This window comes from Puma concolor, chromosome A1 (assembly GCF_028749965.1).
Source record: "Puma concolor isolate L17-30 chromosome A1, mPumCon1.1.hap2, whole genome shotgun sequence".
Taxonomy (NCBI): domain Eukaryota; kingdom Metazoa; phylum Chordata; class Mammalia; order Carnivora; family Felidae; genus Puma; species Puma concolor.
This window is the reverse complement of record NC_141667.1, coordinates 171,506,025-171,525,908: the sequence shown is the minus strand read 5'-3', so window position 1 is coordinate 171,525,908 and position 19,884 is coordinate 171,506,025. Positions and strand designations below refer to the sequence as shown.

The 19,884-nt window shown below is 41.6% G+C and overlaps 1 protein-coding gene across 21 annotated transcripts in view; it reads right to left on the bottom strand.

The window, feature by feature from the left end:
- Window positions 1-19,884, bottom strand: part of DOCK9 (dedicator of cytokinesis 9) — a 291,472-nt gene that overhangs the window by 37,374 nt on the left and 234,214 nt on the right. For 11 of the 21 annotated variants that reach the window (XM_086708890.1, XM_086708961.1, XM_086708864.1 and 8 more), the window contains exons 36-39: window positions 17,473-17,539; window positions 15,589-15,636; window positions 12,621-12,757; window positions 4,777-4,892 (exon numbers count right to left, since the gene is read on the bottom strand). In XM_086708890.1, the coding sequence (XP_086565016.1) occupies window positions 4,777-4,892; window positions 12,621-12,757; window positions 15,589-15,636; window positions 17,473-17,539 (368 nt within the window). Of the gene's footprint in view, window positions 1-4,776; window positions 4,893-12,065; window positions 12,110-12,620; window positions 12,758-15,588; window positions 15,637-17,472; window positions 17,540-19,884 lie in introns of all 21 variants that reach the window. The other 10 variants (XM_086708930.1, XM_086708996.1, XM_086708894.1 and 7 more) reach the window with 2 other exon arrangements.

The window sequence follows — 19,884 nt, the reverse complement described above, 5'->3', positions numbered from 1 at the left end:
AACATGATGATAAAAAAATGTCAAGAGGCCAGTGTCTCAAACCAATCTTACAATTTTTCCAAATGACTGGAGATAACTTATGTCCAAGTATTTCTGTTAAATAGCCAATTATGGCTGGGGTGTTAGTTCTAAGATTGACCTCACCTTATTTGGGGAGAAAAATTTTTACTCAAGGAATAAATTTTGTTTTCATAGGTCCAGTGACTCACAGATGTACTCACAGCTGGTAGGACACCTGGAATCCACAGTGATCTTTACAACATGAAATACTGAGCACAGTACTGAATTCCATCATGTGAAAGAGAAGCAATTTAATGAGTAGAAAATATGACTTAATTAACTGAATATGATATATTCTCAACCAAGAGCAGCTGTTTACCAACTGGAAAAAAGAAAGGGTGGCTCCAGTGTTTCGGGAACTGCTCACATGGCTTGTTGTCTGTGAACATTACTTTTCCAGGGGCCACCATCCTCCCTACCTATGGCTGGATTAAGGTTTGCACAGATCTGGATGTGAGCTTTCCTCCTGTCAGCACTCTTTGGGGGAGGATATCCAGAAGAGATAGTGTGGACAAAAATCGCCAGGAGCCTGGTCTTGATGATGGAACTGGCCTTTCTCCAAGTTCTTACCCCTGGAGTTAAATTTTCCTTCCTCGCACTTTCTCGTCAAGGTGTGTGTTCCTATTTTCAGGATTTAGTCTTCGCGGGTTCTGGTCTCAAAACCCAATTGCAAGAATGCAGTTAAAACTCACTCACATGAAAATATAAAAAAATCCCTCACGTAAAGGGATAGAGGACCTCTCAACCCAGACACAACCCCATGTACCAGCTGCCATCTGCCATCTTCCAATCAATCTTCTTCTCTCCCTCTCTTGGTCTCTCTGCATGTCTGTCTCTTTTCACTAATTAGAAAGTGATATACACAAATGTAAAACAAATGTTTGAACATTCAAAAAGGACGGGGGTTGAGAGGTGGGAAACAAAACAGAACCACCCTTCACTTTTCCACTCAAAAGTAACCACAGGTAGCAACAGAGTGTATCTCATGTCCACCTTTTTATCCCTATGGACTTGTCCTGAAAATAGGAGAATTTCATTCAGGAAATTAAATGAGACGTTGCAACAATATGGAGGGCACGGCTATTCTCTAGCAACAAGGTGGAGAATAGGTTGTAAATAAATCTCAGGAGCTGTCGGATATGCATGCAGGTTTGACTGTTGTAACGCGTCCTCCTTGGCAGAATGAGCCTTTAAGAGAATGAACACTCAAAATCAGTAATTTTTAAAGATCCAGGAACAGGATAAAAACAAACTTAAACCTTGGGTACCAAAGTGAGAGGTCTAGAACCATGTTATTTAAAATAGATGTACCTTTCCTAGGCATACAGCGTTTAGTTTTATTTAGACATTGCTTTAAAAATCCAGTTTAGAGAAGAGCTGTGTCAGTTGCAAACACTCAACAATCACTAAGGTGACCTGATTTCATGCGTTCTTGCAGACCAGGCTCACGGTTGTGTGAACCAGACCAGAAAGTTCCTAGAAGAACCCAATGATCCAAGCGCCCTCCAACATCGCATACGGATTCTCCCCATGCAGCTCAAATCAAGAAAAGGCACTACGTGGAATTGCTAAAAATACATTATCAGATTAAATCTGTAAACTCATCAAAAAGATCATCAAAGATCATTAAAGGCCAGCATTGACTTGGGGTTGTGTTAATCATAGACATTATGAAATAGCCAGAGAAGAACACTATTTTTCTGCATGTAACTACCTTGGCTTACAAAACACATCCTTTTGTGTATTAAATGAGACAACACATGTGAAAGCATCCAACACAGGACCGGCAACTGGTAAGTGTTTGGTAATTCTCTTCTTTTTTTCTACATGAGAGATCATTCAATTACCTTGATATAACTCAGCTTAGCTTTTCTCTCTTTCTCCCTCTTTCCCTCCCCTATCACCACCTCCCTGCCATGCCTGGCTTAGTGGAGAACAAGAACTTCATCTGGTCAAATGTGCAGCGATCTTGGGCAAATCTTTTAACCTGTCTCAGTCTCAATCTCCTCATCTGTGAAATGAGTGATAAGAAGATCCACCAGGGCAGGCTAACATGAAGATTAATGCTTGAGGCACAGAGTAATAATAAATAAATAAATAGCAGGAATTTCATTCAATAAATAGCAGGAAACTAACAACAACAACAACAACAACGACGTTATTATTAAGGGTTTAAGTCTTTTCAAACATTTTCTTTCATTAAGAATATGATTTCTTGGGCCTGGGTGGCTCAGTTGGTTAAGCGTCAGACTTCCGCTGAGGTCATGACCTCACGGTTCAAGAGTTTGAGCCCCGCGTAGGGCTCTGTGCTGACAGCTCAGAGCCTGGAGCTGTTGTATCTCCCTCTCTCTGGCCCCGCACCCGCTCATGCGCTCACACTCTTTCTCTCTCTCAAAAATGGATAAACACTAAAAAAAATTAAAAAAAAAAAAAGAATACGATTTCTTGACTATCCTTGGCAACTTATTAGATGCAGTCAATTAAGAGACTCAGTAACGATGGTGCTGTATCTGTGGAAGATGTTTTTTTCCAATTATGTCAGTTAACTCAGTGTAAGAATTTAATTTTTCTGATACGCTCCAAATGGTGCGTCAGCTGAGTAAATATCTGCAGAGGAAGATCCTAGTGGCTGCCGTGTCAGGGGCCTCATGAACCTGCGAATCCAGACCAGCAAGCCTGCAGTGTGGCATGGCATCCAATAATGCCGTAACATCTGCCCATCTTTCCACTTCCTAATGGGGGTGCAGAGCTTTAAATGTTTTTGCACACAGGCGTGTAGACTTCGACAGAGACCACCTCTGCACTAAAGCTCAGTCTTCTCTGTGGGTCTCAGGAGTTAGACCCTTTGTCATGGGCCCAGGAAGTCATGAACACAGGGTAGATGTTTTGGGATACTTCTTATCAATCCATGATACAGTAGGCATAACTGCCAAGTTCTAGGTAAGGAAACCAGGGTTTCCAGATGTCCAGCAGACCCAGCCGAGGCTTAGAATCTGGCTAATGGTGGAGCTGGGAGGTAAAGCTTGGTCTGTATCCGCAAAGTGGCAGATTCTTTCAAAGGCCATCCTACTTTAACCAAACAACGAGAGACAGATCGTTTTCTTCTAACCTTACAAATGAGAGATCTTAGGTCTGGAGACATGAGGTAATTTTCCCAAAGACTTTCGGACAATAAATGTCACAAGCAGGGACCATCAGATGTTGTTTCTCTCTCAAGAATCGGGCAGAACCTACCTGGTGGCCAGACGCTGGAGACCTGGGAACCTTGATGAAACCTCTTCTTTAATATGAGGCAAGCATTTTCAAGGGGGCTCAGTATGGACTGTAGGCTGTGCAGTGAAGAAACTGTCACTGTTCTCATGTGCCCGCAGACACACCTCTGCTGCATGTGCCCTTACCCCCGGCCACACAGCACTAGGCTTTCCTGCTCGTTGGCACGGTGGGGCCCAGGCAGAGGGCAGAAAGCCATGTCCCAACTACTGTTCTGAACTTAAGGATTCTCAGTTAGCAGTGGTACAGGCATACCCTGGCCAACACTCACATTAAACATGTCATTGCCTATTTGGACAACAGTTTTTAACTAAAAACACTCAAAAGAAAATGGAAAGAGGTTCCAAACGTGGTTCTGGTAGAGCAGAGGCTCTCAAGTGGTAGCATTCAGGTCTCACCCCGAGACTTTCGGATTCAGCCAGTCTAGGTGAGGGCCTGAGAACCTGCCTTTCTAACATGCTCCCAGGGTTTCCAGCTGCTGCCACCCAGGGGACCACACTCTGAGAGCCACAGGAGTGGAGGCTCTGTGTAATAAGACACTGCTGTCCTCACACATATTCGATGAGAGTCCGCATTTCCTGGTCTCTCATCTGGGTTCCTAGTAATGACATTTCGTGGGGACACGAGTGGTGTGGCTGCTAAGAAGAATAAAGGTATATTATAATAAAGTGACATGATATCAGGGCAACTATTTTTATCCTAATAAAGTAATGCGCTTTATGAGAAGCAGAGATAAGTAAAGCAGAGAATGACTCTGGCTGCATTTTCCAAATATCCTTGGAAACAAACACACTGTTTCGGTATTCGTGGCATATTAACACTAATTCAATTTCCTCCTTCCACGGTAGAAATGGAAGAAATTGTTTAGCAAGACTAGGAAGTGTTAAGTTCCTAAAATCAAGCGAGTGGCTTGAGAGACCATCTCTACCTACTTGACCGTTACTTGCTAAAACCTAAAAATAAGACAAACACCACCTTTTATTGTCTATCCTTGAAAGGTTTCTATCACTGATGTTACTGACAGATTTTTAAAAATTGTAAAAGGTGAATGCGTGTGTACTTATTTTAACTGCCGCTACATTTGGATATGTTCAAAGGCAGTAGGGGTGGCAATGTCTGATCAGGTTCCCATATTATCACCCTTGAGGGCACAGCAAACCGTGTTCCTCAGATGGATGCTTTCTTCTGGCCAAGAGGTAACCACCTCCAGGAACTGGTTCCGTCACACCCTGACTGGTACGCTTTATTTTATTTCAGGGAATTCGAGTCATTATCTACGGAACGGTTTCATTAAGGGATTTTAAGGATTTATGGTTTCTTTACAGGGGCAAAAACAGTCGCTGAGACAAAAAATACAATATAGGAAGCTCTTGCCGGTTCAATTAAACACACACAATGAATTTACAAGGTAAAAGCTCTGACCACGAACAGCTGTTCAATACCAACCTTAAACGCCAGTGTAAACAGAGACAGAGTGTCCAGAGCCGTAAGGCACACCTCCGTAGCAATGTTGGCTTCAAGTAGGGACTGGTGAAGGACGTCAGCGTCTGAGTGGCCATAGCCTGCATGAATTACAACACGAGGTTACTGCCGGGGGCTGCAGACAGAGAGGGCGGTGGCCCAATACAATCACGCAGTCAACTTTTGATTATTTAGGGAAGGCTTCCTTTGGGGCTTTGTCTCCCTGTTTGCCCTTTTCATCGGTGGTGGGGCAGGGGATAGGTAATTAATAATGCGTCTGTTGGGTTATGACTCTACGATTCTGGAAGGGAAAGAATGGCAGCAACCATTTATTTTGTATTTGCCACGTGCCAGCAATCATTCTATGAACTTTACATGTATTCGCTCATTTAATCCCTCAACGGCCCTATGAAGTATGTACATTATTAAACCCTTTCTGCAGATAAGGAGACAGAGGCACAGGAAGGCTAAACAGCTTGCCTTAAGTCGCACAGTTAGTCCACAGTGGGCGCCAATCCACCGAGTACTTGGCTGAGCTGCTGGGACGGGAGGGGCGGTGAAGGAGGCTGAGGCTTCCCAAGCTTCCCACATGGACACAGGCAGCAGAGGAGCACAGGGGTTAAGAAAATGAGCCCAGGGTCAGCCTGCTGGTCCCTGAATCCAGCTCAGCCACGTGCTAGCTGTGTGACCGTGGGCAAGTTATTCGGCCTCTTTATACCTTTGTGTCCTGGCCTGTAGAACGGGGACAATAATAGTATCTACCTCAAAGGGTTTCAGTGAGCATTAAGTTGGTTACAATTTGTGAAATTCTTAGAATAGTGCCCGGCGCATGGTGAATGCTACGTAAGTGCTGAATCGCTAACGTGAAGAACTAGGCATGATAATCAAGAGTTGACTGCACTGCTAATAGTATTCTACTTGCTTTATCAAAAAGCACGAAAGCCAGTATGTCTGAAGGAAACGTTTAAGAAAAGGAAAGGACTTGAAGAATCCTAATTTAAATACAAACTGATATCTACTATAAGTGGCTATAAACTTCAATTTAGTACTGACATAAATGTAGCTCGACATACAATTTGAGATATTACATTATGAAATGATATGCATTAGCAGAAATACATACAGGGGTGCAAAGATGTTACAGGACTGATCTAGATGACAAAGAAAGATGGCACGATAATAAAACATCATGTAATGTCTTTCTCCAAGGAGCATAAGCAAATCATCACTTACTATGTAGGTAATTTTCTTTATACTCCAGAGAGGAGGACATTTTGTATACAGATCAGGAAAATGAAGTGCGGAAAACCTAGAGAATTTTCTTGAGGCCATTAATGGGGGAAAAAAAACCCTACAAACTGCACCCTAAATTCCTGATCCAGGTCACCATATCATAGTACCTGTTACTAGGATAAAGTAAAGTAACTAGCACGATGTTATTCTCGCTTGAGCAAATGTCAGAGTTACAGAATGATTTTTTAAAAGACTACAAAACAGACTTTCCAAGTTACTGAGAAAGATGGATATATTTTGGTAATAAGGTCAGCCAAGACATCACCCCATTTGGCATGGTTTGTTTGGTAAGATACAGAGATGATGAAAGAGGAAAACGGACTGTTAATTATTGTTAAAGTGATCATAAAATGGGGCAAGAGGGGAAAAAATCAATACAGCACCTTTTGTTAGATCAACCAAAATTATCACAGGTCACAAAGACCCTTTGTTGAGGGCTGCCGTTTACCCCTACTGATGGTTAATGATCTGGGTTAAATTGTCCCAAAAACTGGCTTTAATTTTTTTCTTGGCACAGAACTGACATTTTCTTTTTCTAGGTAACTTCTTGGCTACGTGTATGCAGATGCGATTGCCTACACGCTCAAGGATTTCCACTGTGTTTACTTTCAGCTGGAGGTCTAGACCAATCCAGGACTGAAATTTGGCCATGTGTTGTCTTTAAAACCTATAATCAATGGCCATGCTAGTTAAGTTTTTATATAATTATGTATCCATGTATGGAAACATGACAATGACAAATTTCTCTAAACTCTAACACCATCCATGAATCTTGACCTTGTCTATCTGATCTCCTTAAGGGGGACAGTCAGATTCATATGGAGTCTGTCCGCCTGTGTCTGAATTATCTAAGAATAAAAGAAATGATCTTTTTAAGCCACAGTTGGTTATAATTTTGCTTTTTGTTAAGCCCTCATCTCAAAACAGAGGATTATTGGAAGGGTTGTGGGAGGGGGGCTGGGCTAAATGGGTAAGGGGCATTGAGGAATCTACTCCTGAAATCATTGTTGCACTATATGCTAACTAACTTGGATGTAAATTAAAAAAAGAAAAAAGAAAAAAAGGAATCAGCAGGATTCCTGAGCTGGTGTTATTAAAAAGTCCCTAAAAGTAAGGGGCAGCATGGAGAGGTTATGTAAGTGGTAGACACTGCAGGGACAGTTTACTGAGAGATGCTCCGGTGGAGAAGGCTTGTCTCAACACCTGGAACAAAGCCGTGCATGAGGGAAGGCTTTAGTCAGCGGTCACCATAGGAAATGAACTGACTTGGTATATCCAAAAAGTGATCATAAGAGAAAAAGCAAGTTCTTAAGGTACTGGTCAGCAACTCACTGAAGCTGATTAAGTGGATTCTGACCCCAGCAAGCAAGAAGTGCTGTGTTAACCAACCCTACTGATTTTCCCCAGGGGACAGCGCTCGGGGCACTGACTGTCTTCAGCCAGGCTGGTCAGGGAGAGGAGGACTTCCTCCCTTCCCCATCTTTGGCATGCACATCATGGACTGCTCTTATTTACACACTTTTTGTCCTGATGTCACTCTATGATAAAGGATTTATTCCAGAATCCCCAAATCTTTTAAACACTCAGAGGCCAGGGATGAGATTTCTTCCCCTATCTAATGTCATCTGCTCTGTTAGACTTAATTAACCTTGCTCTGTTTAATAAACTGTTACTAGAACAGCTTGACTGAATAATGCTGACCACATGTGTAAACTGTCTCCCCCCCTCTCCACTGCCATGACATCAGAGGTGATGTGGTGGGAGGGACACAGCTACATGCCCTTTCCAAACATGAGAGGACATTCGAGCTTGAAGAAGTCAGATATGTAGTCTCAGAGGGGGCACTTTCTTTTCAACAGCTGCCCTTACCCTTTATGAAACCAGAATTCTTGTTTTTATCGTTAATTTTTTTTTCCCTCTGGCCCATATAATATAAATCCAAAAAACAATACATTTTATGAGAAAAATGTAACTACTACTAAATGACAAGGAATCTTCTTGCTAAAAGAAGTCCCCAAATGTTCACAAGAGACTCTAAAATACAGAGAACAAGCTGAGGGTTGCTGGAGGGGTTGCGGGTAGGAGGATGGGCTAAATGGGTAAGGGGCATTAAAGAAGACACTTGGGAGGAGCACTGGCTGTTATACACAGGGGATGAATCACTGGAATCTACTCCTGAAATCATTTTGTACTATTTGCTAGCTTAGATGTAAATTTAAAAATAAATTAACTGATTAATTAAGAAAAAAAAGAAGTCCCCAAATGTTGAAGATCCAGTCTCCCAGGTATATTAACTTATGGTCTCCAGCGTTTACTAACTGCACGTATTTTTGCAATGTATCAGGTGGACCAACCCCTACATCATCTATTGTTCATCCCCATCCCATTTTTACTGCTAAAAAGGTTTTCCTCACAAATGAGCAGAGAGGAAACAGTAGAAATAAGGAATAATATTCCCAGGCAAAACTTACGTGATCTTGCTGTCTGTCCTCTGATTCACACACTCACACACAAAAACAAATATGCTCAAAATGATTTGTGGAATGAGTCTAAAATCTCAGTTTATACTCGAGGAAATGGTTATGCCATCTGCTCTCTCTGACCAATGCCTCAACCTAATGTTGAGCGGTGTCTGAAAATAGTACCTGTTATGGGATTTACATCTCAAACTGGGAAAACACTTGGTTTATGCATACATTTTAATTTAAAGTCCTTTTTAAGGGTATTAAAAACATAAACATGACTGACTTTGAATAGGCATTTTGCCAGACTTTGAGTTCTGAAACCCCATCAATTACAAGAAGTACCAATGACTGACTGCCATATTAGATGTACTAGGTAAGATACAGGTGTAAGATAGGTCTGTTATAACTCAAAGATATACCCTGATATTATAAATGCTAGAAAATGTGCAAAAATGTATTTCTCAAAAAAGGAACCTGTCTCAGAATCAAAAAAAGTGGCTTTATAAACAAACATTTCATTTACTATCTTGAGTATATATATGCCTTCAAAGCATCCAAGTCCATTTTTACCTATTTTAAAAAATATATTGCCAGGCTTAAAACCTTTTGAAAAATATTAATTTTACTTCAGAGGATATATGCATTCTCTGCATTTTTCCTATTAATTTAATATTATATCAAGGAACTTTATCACTGATACTCATTTTCTTACTTGTACTTCATAGACATCAAAGAATTCCAGAGTTAGATGGGGTCTTACAAACCCACTCGTCCAACTCCTCACCTTCTCTTGTGATGTTTAAGTGACCTGGACAATACCCCCAGTGGGTCTTCATCCAGTCTCTGTTTTCACACCTCCAGCTCCAAGTGCCCACATTAGCTACTGGGCAGTTCAGTTAGAAAATGCTTTTGCACAATGACCTGAAATCTAATTCTCTGCAACTTACTCCATGACCTTGAACTCTCTCTTATACTGGATTATATGAAACACAGGTTTTCTTGAAGTGTTTCTACCTCTTGCTGGCTTTCCCCCCCTCATACCAGTGGGAAATATGAATTCTCATACAAATAGATTTAATATATTCCTAGGGCAACATATAACATCAAAGTAAATGCAAGGTGTTATTTTATATGTTTTGCACATGTATGACCTATTTGCAAACGTGTTTCACTTAGCTTCCCTCTCATAGCTTGGCTTATGTAAAATACTCTATATGCAGCTATCACTCTCAATATACCATTTGACACAAATATCTTCTGTTGACACACAATGGAGGTACTTTACAATAAAAAGGTCAATGTGTTAATGTTATACACATTTACTTTTCATGTACCTGGGTAATGACTCAAAGTTAATGAACCTCTCTGTATCTTTTGAGTGTTTTTTTTTTTTTTTTTGAAATAGTTAAAGACTATTTTGAGCACAGTAGGATTTGTAATTTTCATTGTTTCCTATCAAAATCCAAGAGTAAGAACCTGCCACGGTGACATGTGTACTGCATATGGTGTCCTTTCCCACGTCCTACATGGATGTGCTAATGGGGGCATGAAAGTTGGCCTCCATTGAATTAAATTTCCTGTGGTCTTCTGCTGCTCCCTGCTGGTCAAGCTGAGGCCTGGCAAAGCCTTTCCTCCTCAAAGAAAAAGGCAAAACAAAAAATGCAGGTGGTGTATGGGGGACTCTTTCTATTTTTATTCTTTTCTAAAATAAATTCATGTTAGACTCTGGCACCCTACAAATCTCTCACATACTGGATCTATGTCATATATTGGATGGTCCAACAGAAGGTACTGTATTCATTGTTAAAGAAGAATTTTTTAGGAAGACATATATACCTACAGACTTCCCACAGAACACCCAGGTACAGGTGTGAAAATAATCATGTATGTATATATACATATACATGCTCACACACATACACATGTATACATATAGCACATACTTCTCTGTGGCTTCTGGGCAAACTGACAATTTGGAGCTCAAAAAGCTAACAGAGGGAAAGGCTGACACCACCCAAATACATCATCAGATTTAGAGTTGTAAATGAAGACCGAGTTCTTGAAGAAGACGCAAGGACTGTGAGACACCAGAACCAATTTGGGATGAGCAGGAATTGTAGGAACACAGGAGAAGGCTCAAAGAATCAGTTACACACTGTTTATTGGGAAGGCAGAAGGAGAAGCTCTGATGGAGGATGGTGTCACTGAAAACTGACTGAAGCAGAAACTATGGGAAGAAAGAGGAGAGAGGCAGGAAGGACGGGCTCTCCGTGGGTAGCAGGAAGAGAGGATGGATATCAACCACGTTAGCAATATGGTCCTTGGCTGCAAAACACAGCCAGCTGTCTCTCCCCTCCAATTCAAGCCACCATTGCAAAATCTGTTTGCAGTGGGAGAAGCTGCCGTAGTTCTTAGTGGATTAAGGTTATTTATTCATGTGCCGATCATTCACTTGACTTTTGTTTTCTGTGTTTCCTGAATGATTCTTTGGAGGCGGGGACTTGGTCTGTTGACTTATTTTTTAAAGTGCTTTAAAGTTTAAGTATTTATTTCAACTGATGGCGAGGTAGTCCCTGTGTTATAATCTGCACAAAGGCAGTGTAGCAACTTCTGCAGAACAATGGGAATTTAATTTCTGTTTGCTAAATGGGAAATGAAAACGAAAAACAACAAAATTTTTTGTTTTGTTTCTTTCAACCCCTTGGCTACAGAGCTAGAAAAAGCCCTAACAGACAAGAGGTGAAACAATGAAGTGCTGTGGCCTTAGATGTGTTACTAATATACGTCCTGCAGCTGAATATAGGACTCAGAACTAGCTCTTGAAAGCTACCAATTCAGTGTGTGGCAGGCAAACATAATACGGATCTATATTAAGCTTAGAATTTTATAGAGAGTCTATGCCCATTACATTTAACTTCGTTGGGGTGGAAGGGGGGACAGCTGTTATATATTTCGATTCCTTGGCCTTCTTACTCTGAACTACTACCAACTTAAAGTATTGAGAATATTGTCTTTACTCTTAGCCTATATTAAGAAAGAGGTATGAAGATCACAATGAGTGCAATTCCTATGATTAGAAATGATGAGAAGATATTAATAACTACATTAAAGACATGGAATGAGAACAAATAATTGTCTAGATTAAACAACTAGCTACATTATACCTGGAGAAAAGATGAAACAATTCAGAGAACATGTCACTAACAGAAATGGTATTTATTATAAATGATCGCCATTAGTTTTTAAAATACTGCATGGCTGGTATTCTTTTAGGTTTTCTGCTTTGAGAAACCCTTAGAAAGATGAAACATGTACATGTTTCTAGAACTAGTACATGATGCCATGTCCCCTCTGATGATTTGAAAAAAGTAAATTAAAACTATGCTCCCCCTTTTTGGTAGAATCTCTACTGTGAAGTTAGAAAGCCCCAAAGTTAGGAAGGCAAGATGAACGAAAAGGTCTCAGTTTGCAAGTGAAGCGGCCTCATAAGCAGACTCCAACCTGATTAAATCTTACCATTGTCTACAGAAATTCCAAGCACACTTGATATCTTTCTCACACTGAAAACACAGAAAAAGTCACTTTGTTATTGGCTTTTCCACACCCTCACAAATTGATTCATGGGCTTTATGTTTTCACAGCAGTTTAAGGATTAACATACATTCAAAGCTGGAATGTCAGAATGTGGACACGTGATCAGTTACATGCATGGGCTCAGAAGAGTGAAAGGGACCTGTTCCAGATGTCCTCAGGACTTCCAGAGGGAAAATGCAAGTATTAAGTTAAAAATATCAAGAGAATGTTTGGCTGTCAAACCTGCCAAATTTTACGTTAAAAAATACTGAACGGAGGGGTTGGGACACTTTCAGGTCTAATGCCGTAGCTGACCACGTTCCGCATTATGTCACTCTCCTCCAAAGAAGGGGATTTCGCCATGAACTCTTCATCCCACTTGCTCTGAGCTGGAAGAAAAGTCAGGTTGGTGATGTGGCGCAGTGCGGCCTGGGGCTCTCCCCTCTGAGGTGTCACATGAGATGGCTGGCTGTTACGATGGCATGTCATGGGACTTACTGTGGTTAAAAGTGAGAGAGTTATCCAGGCTGCCCAGCTGCTGCAATCTGGCATGCATCATTCCTGTTCTGTTACGGGAAACAGGCAATGTCTGAGACTTTCGATCATGAACTATGGGTCCCAACCCCTCCTGGTTCCTGCAACATGAGTGAAATGGGATAGAAGCAAAAGTTAGACTTGTTACACTGCAGCAGGACGAGGAGGGTTAGTGAGGCCAGGACACAGCACAAGGGATGGCCACACGCCAGCCACGTGCAGCGCAGCCTTCTGGGGCCAGAGGAGCCAGAGACGCACACACAGGCCTCAGCTCTAAAAGGGTTCACAGCAAAGCACCTGACGACAAAGAAGCAAAAACCAAGCTGAAGCAGGGAACTTTCCAGTTCTAGAAAGTACTTTAGAGATGCTGCTTTTAAAAAATTTGAGCATCTGTCTGAGGTGGTGCTAAAGATTAGCGTTCTGACAACTGCCAAACACCACGAACCTTTTCGGGTTAAAAAGGTTATTAAAGAGCAAAAAAAAAAAAAAAAAATTCTTTAATGAAAATAATGCATTGGAAGAAGCAGAGAACAAACAAACATGCAATGAGAAGGATTATATGAGGCGGTTTTAACACCTTTATTCTTACCCAGGCAGGAAGGAGAAGAGCCACACACTTTGTTAAACTTGTCAGCAGTCAAGTAAAGAAAATAGAAAAGTGATCTGGGTTAGCAATCAAACAGCTAAACTTCCTACTGTGTACCATCACCAGAGCAGATGAAAAATGAGACCCGTGCTGGAATGACACCTGTCGCCCATCCCGTAGCCAACGGTCTCCCTCCCTGTGTTATTGTGTGGAGTAGGACAGGGCATGCACGGAGCGTCATCGGGCAACATGCTGCTGGGTGATTTCAGACTGACGTGATGAGAAGGCACAGTAGTCATCAGACCGGACTGCCACGGAGAGCAGACACCGAGAGCGTTTACACTACCGCTCAGGACCTTTTTCACGTGTAGCAGAGACCACGGCAAAATTTTCCATACGGCAGGGCACACAGCTCGCCACAGGGCACGTAACAAGTAACACTACCTTCCACTCCTGCCTTCCTATGCCCATCTGGTTTTAGGATAGTCCGAGGAAGCATACTTCTATATGCAAATATATACAGGGTGCTTATAAAGTCAGAAGACCTTTTTTTTTTCTTTTCTTAATTAAATTTACAGCCATTACAAGTTAACAGTTACACAAAATCCAATTCTAAAATATTTTGTTGGGACAGAAATCTTCGGCTTCCCACATTCACCATGTTCAGTTCTGTGGCATTTCATCCTATTTTGCACAACACTCTCCAAATGCCATCTTGTGATGTAGGTGACAGCTACTTCAAGGAGGCTGTGAAGCTTGCTGGGCACAGTGCCAGCAATATATGTGTCTGCCCATTTTCACGGGACAAAATCAAAGCGAATAAAATCAAGGTGGGAGGCATTACTGTATAAGGTCACCTTGTATATACTTGCTTTTGGTACTCAAAAGTGCAAATGTAAAAATTACTGTTACGATAAAAAATAACAGCTAAAATTAGAGAACTTGTAAGTGCCGCTGCATTTCAGTTAAAAATAAAAAATATTAATAGGATAAAAGAATAAAATATGCTAAGTTTTCTTTAAAAAAAAACCACAACCTTTCAATGAACATAAAACATAATTCTGGACATTTCTCAAATATCCCAAGAAAAGAACAATGTTAACATAAAAAGTAAAATCTTCACATTCAAACAGTTCTTAAAAATCTCTTTCCCATTTCATTGCTGTAAAACAGAATCATAGATAAGAGAAAAAACCCTCAATTACTACTAAATTTTAAAGTTTTTCTTACAATGTAAATATGTTTACTTTAAATCAACTGCTAAAAACAGTAACAATAGAAAAATAGGATACTTAGACCAAGACCCCACAGATACATTATCACGGAATACGCAACACAGACAAAAACAAATACAGACACACTGAGAGTGGGTATAGGGCGGGAGTAAGAACTTGGTAATGACAAGATGTGCTCTGAGGAAATGCTTCCAAGAAGGACCTGCGTGGCTGTCCCTCAGCAGAGTTTCCAGCTCTCCTCGAGTTCAGGATGGATCTGAGAGTATGGTGTGGGGCAGGGCAATGAGGATGTATGATACTCAGCAAAGAGCCCCGGCCGGACAATAGTAGAGCATGGTCAGCTTAGTTGGAGAAAAAAATTTTAGAGATGGTTTTTGTGGAAGTCTAAACAAATCTGAGATGGACTGAAAACACTCTTTCATTAAGAAAAAAAGGCGGGGCGCACCTGGGTGGCTCAGTCACGTAAGTGTCTGACTTCGGTTTAGGTCATGATCTCGTGGTTCATGAGTTCGAGCCCCGTGTCGGGCTCTGTGCTGACAGCTCGGAGCCTGGAGCCTGCTTCGGATTCTGTGTCTCCCTCTCTCTCTGCCCCTCCCCTGCTTGCACTCTGTCTCTCTCTCTCAAAAATAAAGAATAAGCATTTAATAATTTTTTAAAAAAGGGAGTGGTTATATGAGAAATTAACACCTTTGTAGTCGGGAGAAGGAATGGTAAAAAATGACCTTTGAAAGTCAAACAGGGAAAGGGGAAACCACTGAAGAAGAAGAAAAGAGCAAGGAGACACACCAGGAGGGGCTGGGAGAAGAGAAAGGGGACATGGAAGGAAGAGAACATGGCGGGGGTGGGGGGTAGAACTTGGAAGGAAGTGTACGAGAGCAGCAGCAGGCCATGAAGGGAAATCCTTCCAAGAGATGTGCATGAGGCAAAATGAGACAGAAGGAGTGTGGGAATGTAGGCGGAAGATGCTACCAGATTTGATGGCAGCATCCAAAGACATCACGGCTGTTTATGAGAATTCCAACTGCCAATCATCACAGATGACGATTCCCACACATTCAGATCCAAGTGACACGGAGAATGATACACAGTTCAGACCAAACCCCCACAGTACCTGGCTATGTATCGCTTCCCCATGTACTGGAACTGGTGCAAGCAGACTCTGCAGACGGGATGAAAGATTATTAGAAAAACGGGAAAATAACTGTCGTCAATACGTTGTTTTAGTTAAACCCATCAGGGGCGCCTGGGTGGCTCAGTCAGTTAAGCGTCTGACTTCAGCTCAGGTCATGATCTCACAGCTCGTGAGTTCGAGCCCCGCATCGGGCTCTGTGCTGACAACTTAGAGCCTGGAGCCTGCTTCAAATTCTATGTCTCCCTCTCTCTCTGCTCCTCCCCTGCTCATGCTCTGTCTCTCCTTCAAAAATAAATAAAAACATCTAAAAAAAATTAAAAAAAAAACCATCAACAAGAACATTTACTAAACTCTTACACCTACCACTAGCCTCTTGCTTCTGGGGCTCAGAAATTCTCAGGAAGGTCCCTCTCGCCCAGAGACGGTTACTAACCTACCCTTGTTGTGCTGCTGTCAGTACTGTGCTGCATGGTCAGAGTCACAGAGAGGCTGTCCACAGGGCTGTCCACAGACTCAGGGTCTGGACGCTGACTCAGGCAGTTTGCCATAGAAATCACAACGGGGGGCGCCTGGGGGGGCTCAGTCACTTAAGCGTCCGACTTTGGCTCAGGTCATGATCTCTTACTTCATGGGTTCACGCCCTACATCAGGCTCTGTGCTGACAGCTCGGAGCCTGGAGCCTGCTTCAGATTCTGTGTCTCCCTCTCTCTCTGCCCCTCCCCCGCTCATGCTCTGTCTCTGTATCTGTCTCTCTCAAAAATAAATAAACATTGAAAAAAATTAAAAAAAAAAAAAGAAATCAGGATGGAAAACCTAGACACTGGTGCACTCTTCTAAACTGCGTATTTGTCCTCTGAGTAAGGAGCTCCCTCTTTTGGGTTTTGTAAATGGACTAGTCCCTTTCAGACACCCAGTATCCAGTTTTTTGGTTTGCTGTAATATATCCACAACACTGATAGTTTTAAAAATCATGTATTTAATAAGAAGCAGCCACAATAATGTCCAGTATGTTCTTCTGGTGCTGAATCCCATCTGTCTCTCCCACCTTTAACTCAGCAGAGAGAACAATCACGAGACTATGAACCAAGGCCACAATCCAAAATGCACAAAGTTCTGAACACCATAGGTTTCCACCTGAGTTTAAGCAAATACATTTGCAGCAAAATCATGACCCCAACTAAAAAGATCTAAAGCTACTTATAGTTATAACTTACCCCATTATTGTGAACAATCATAGTGCTGCAGAAAGTTTTTTTACTGCAGAAGCAATAATGTGTTTAATTGTGGGGTGCTGTCTGAGACCCCGCTGGGGTGTTACAGAATATGCTGTATATGTACATTTTCTAAAAATCTAATAAATTCTGGATTTGGAAAATCATTTGGACAAGGGACTGTGAATCTGTGTTTTTTAAAGTAGAGTTTAAAGGAAATCAGAAATGTAAATTAAAGAGATAAAATGAGATAATATAGATAAAATGTGAGATTTCACTTATATTTCAAAATCATAGTTATTTTTCTGTCTCAGTTTTCACAACTGCTTGAGCTAAATTAGATTCAATTTAGAAATGTAGCATCCACCCAATTCGGCTAATAAATTGTGCTATCTTATTAAAATGACTTATACACACAGTTAGCTCTCATCTATAACAACAATATCTCTAATAATTCAGGTTTGGTCACTGCCCACTGAGTCATGTGCTCCTGAGAGCAAGTGCTGGGGTCGGGTCCAGGAGAAAGAGCTCAAAACTAAGTGTGAGTATATAGCATTCCAGGTTCAACTACATCGTATTGCTCACACCTCTTAATCAGCCAGGAAAAATAAAGATTAAAAAAAAAATCAATGAGCAAAACAAAACTACTCACTCAGATATTGTAAAAAAATCCATAAGTTCAGATGTTGAAGCCTTGTTCCAATACGTAAACAAAGCATCTAGAAGATAAACATTAATTTGGTCAGAATCACAATGTGTATTACATGCATTAGGGGACGGGGAAAAGATTTTGGAGCATAAACCCCCAAACCCTCCTGCTTTTACAGCTAATCAAAGAACAAACCACAGTGACCAATCTATACCGGTAACATATACAACATGCACATTCAATTTAAAGAAGCTACATGTGGGAGCACCTGGGTGCCTCAGTCGGTTAAATGTCTGACTCTTGGTTTCAGCTCAGGTCATGATCTCACGGTTTCCTGAGTTCGATTCCCGCACTGGGCTCTGTGCTGACAGTGTGGAATCTGCTTGGGATTCTCTCTCACCCTCTCTCTCTGCCCTGCCCCCACTTGTGCTATCAGTCTCTCTCAAAATAAATAAATAAAAACTTGAAAAAAAAACTGAACTTTAACCTCATCCTGCATCACTCAGCACCATATAGTACACACACACACACACACACACACACACACACACACACGTGTGTGTGTGTGTGTGTGTGTGTGTGTGTGTGTGTGTGTGTGTGTATATATATATTTTTTTTTTTTTTTCCCCAAAGGTTGACTGCCATGTGCAGCACCTCATTTGGATGTGTCTGGAGTCTTGGAAGCTGGACTCTCCTACATTCTCCCACAAATAGACCTTGAGAGCTTGTCTGGAGGTTCCAGCAGGGAAGCACAGCTATCATATACCTTTGACCCAAGAATGGTCCTCCTCTGTCAGGGAGGGTCGTCCTCTTTGACCAAGCGCACAGCTTTGGGAGGGACACACATGGAGCAGGGAGGGAGGAAGGGGACACCCACCTAGCCAGCCAGATTGGCCAAATCAATCCTGGCGATCAATGGGGTGACAGATGTCACAGCCAGATAACCCTCACATCCCTTTTTTTTTTTTTCATTTGAGAGAGAGAGAGCATGAGTGAGGGAGAGGGGCAGAGAGAGAGAGAAAGAGAAAGTTTTAAGCAGGCTTCACACTGAGCCTGACACAGGGCTTGATCCCACAACACTGGGATCACGACCTGAGCTAAAATCAAGAGTTGGATGTTCAAACGACTCAGCCACCCAGTTTCCTTTATAGTACACATTTAAGTTATATATAATGTGCTCTTAAATGGACCAGAAATTTCAAAGAATACAAGTAGGCATATAATCTCAAGTTAGGCTCTCTCTTTGCTTACTACACAATCTCTCTCCAGTAAGGAATCTGTTGAAAATTCTTGTATGTACTTCAGTACCCTCTTCCTAGCACACACATGCAGAAATGGAGGCATACATGCTGCACACACTGTTTCTCCTTTGGGTTTCAATTCAACAACATAGTCTAGATCAATTCCAATCTTTTCCAAGTTGCATCATATTCCTCTCCATGAATGCACTGTGATTGAGTTAGCCAGTCCCTTACTGATAGATATTTACTTGTTTTTTTCTCCCTAATCTTTTGCCACCTTATATCATGGTTTGAAGAACATCCTTTTACATGGATGTTTGCACACTTGTCCAACTACATCCATAGGACAAATATTCTAGAAGTGAAACAGCCATGTCAAATGTTATGTGCATTTAAAATTTTGACAGATACTGCCAAATAGTTTTCCAAACATGCAATTTCCTGTTTCTCAGCATGATGATTCAGTATCCTCTGAATTAAGAAGTCACACTCATACCTGCTCTGCATCAAGATGACCTGGCATATTTTTAGTGAAGGCAAATCCTATAAATATATTTATAGGAAGCATTCTCTGTGTATGACCCTTAGCTTTTTAGCATTGCACAAAGAGTGTTATCATTGGATAGTTAAACACGTTTGCATTCTTTTTTTTTTTACTGTTTATTTTTGAGAGAGAGAGTGCAAGAACATGAGTGGGGGAGGGGGAGAGAAAGAGGAGGGGATGAGAGGATCTGAAGCAGGCTCTGGGCTCTGTGTGGACAGCAGAGAGCCTGACATGGCACCTGAACTCACACACTGTGAGATCAAGATCTGAGTCAAAGTCAGAAACTTAACCGACTAAGCCACCCAGGAGCCCCAAACACTTTTGCTTCTTATATTTTGTCTCGGTTGGGAAATTGGTGAAGAGATTTCTCTCAGGAAAAAAAGCCAGTGAGTCTTGGGTCCTGAGGTGAGCAAGAGCATGTCTGCAGAGATGCTGATGGCTCCTGAAGGTGCATGGCCGCAGACTTTTTAGTCCACACTTGTCTAGAATGGTGACAGGCAGGGGAAGCCATGGGAGGGAGATATATATATAGCGACTCTGTTCTCTTGCAGGCTCTCTCCTGGGTGGTCTCATGATTGCATACCTATCAAATCTGAATTCTCACCATGGCCAGAGGAAGAATTCCAATTT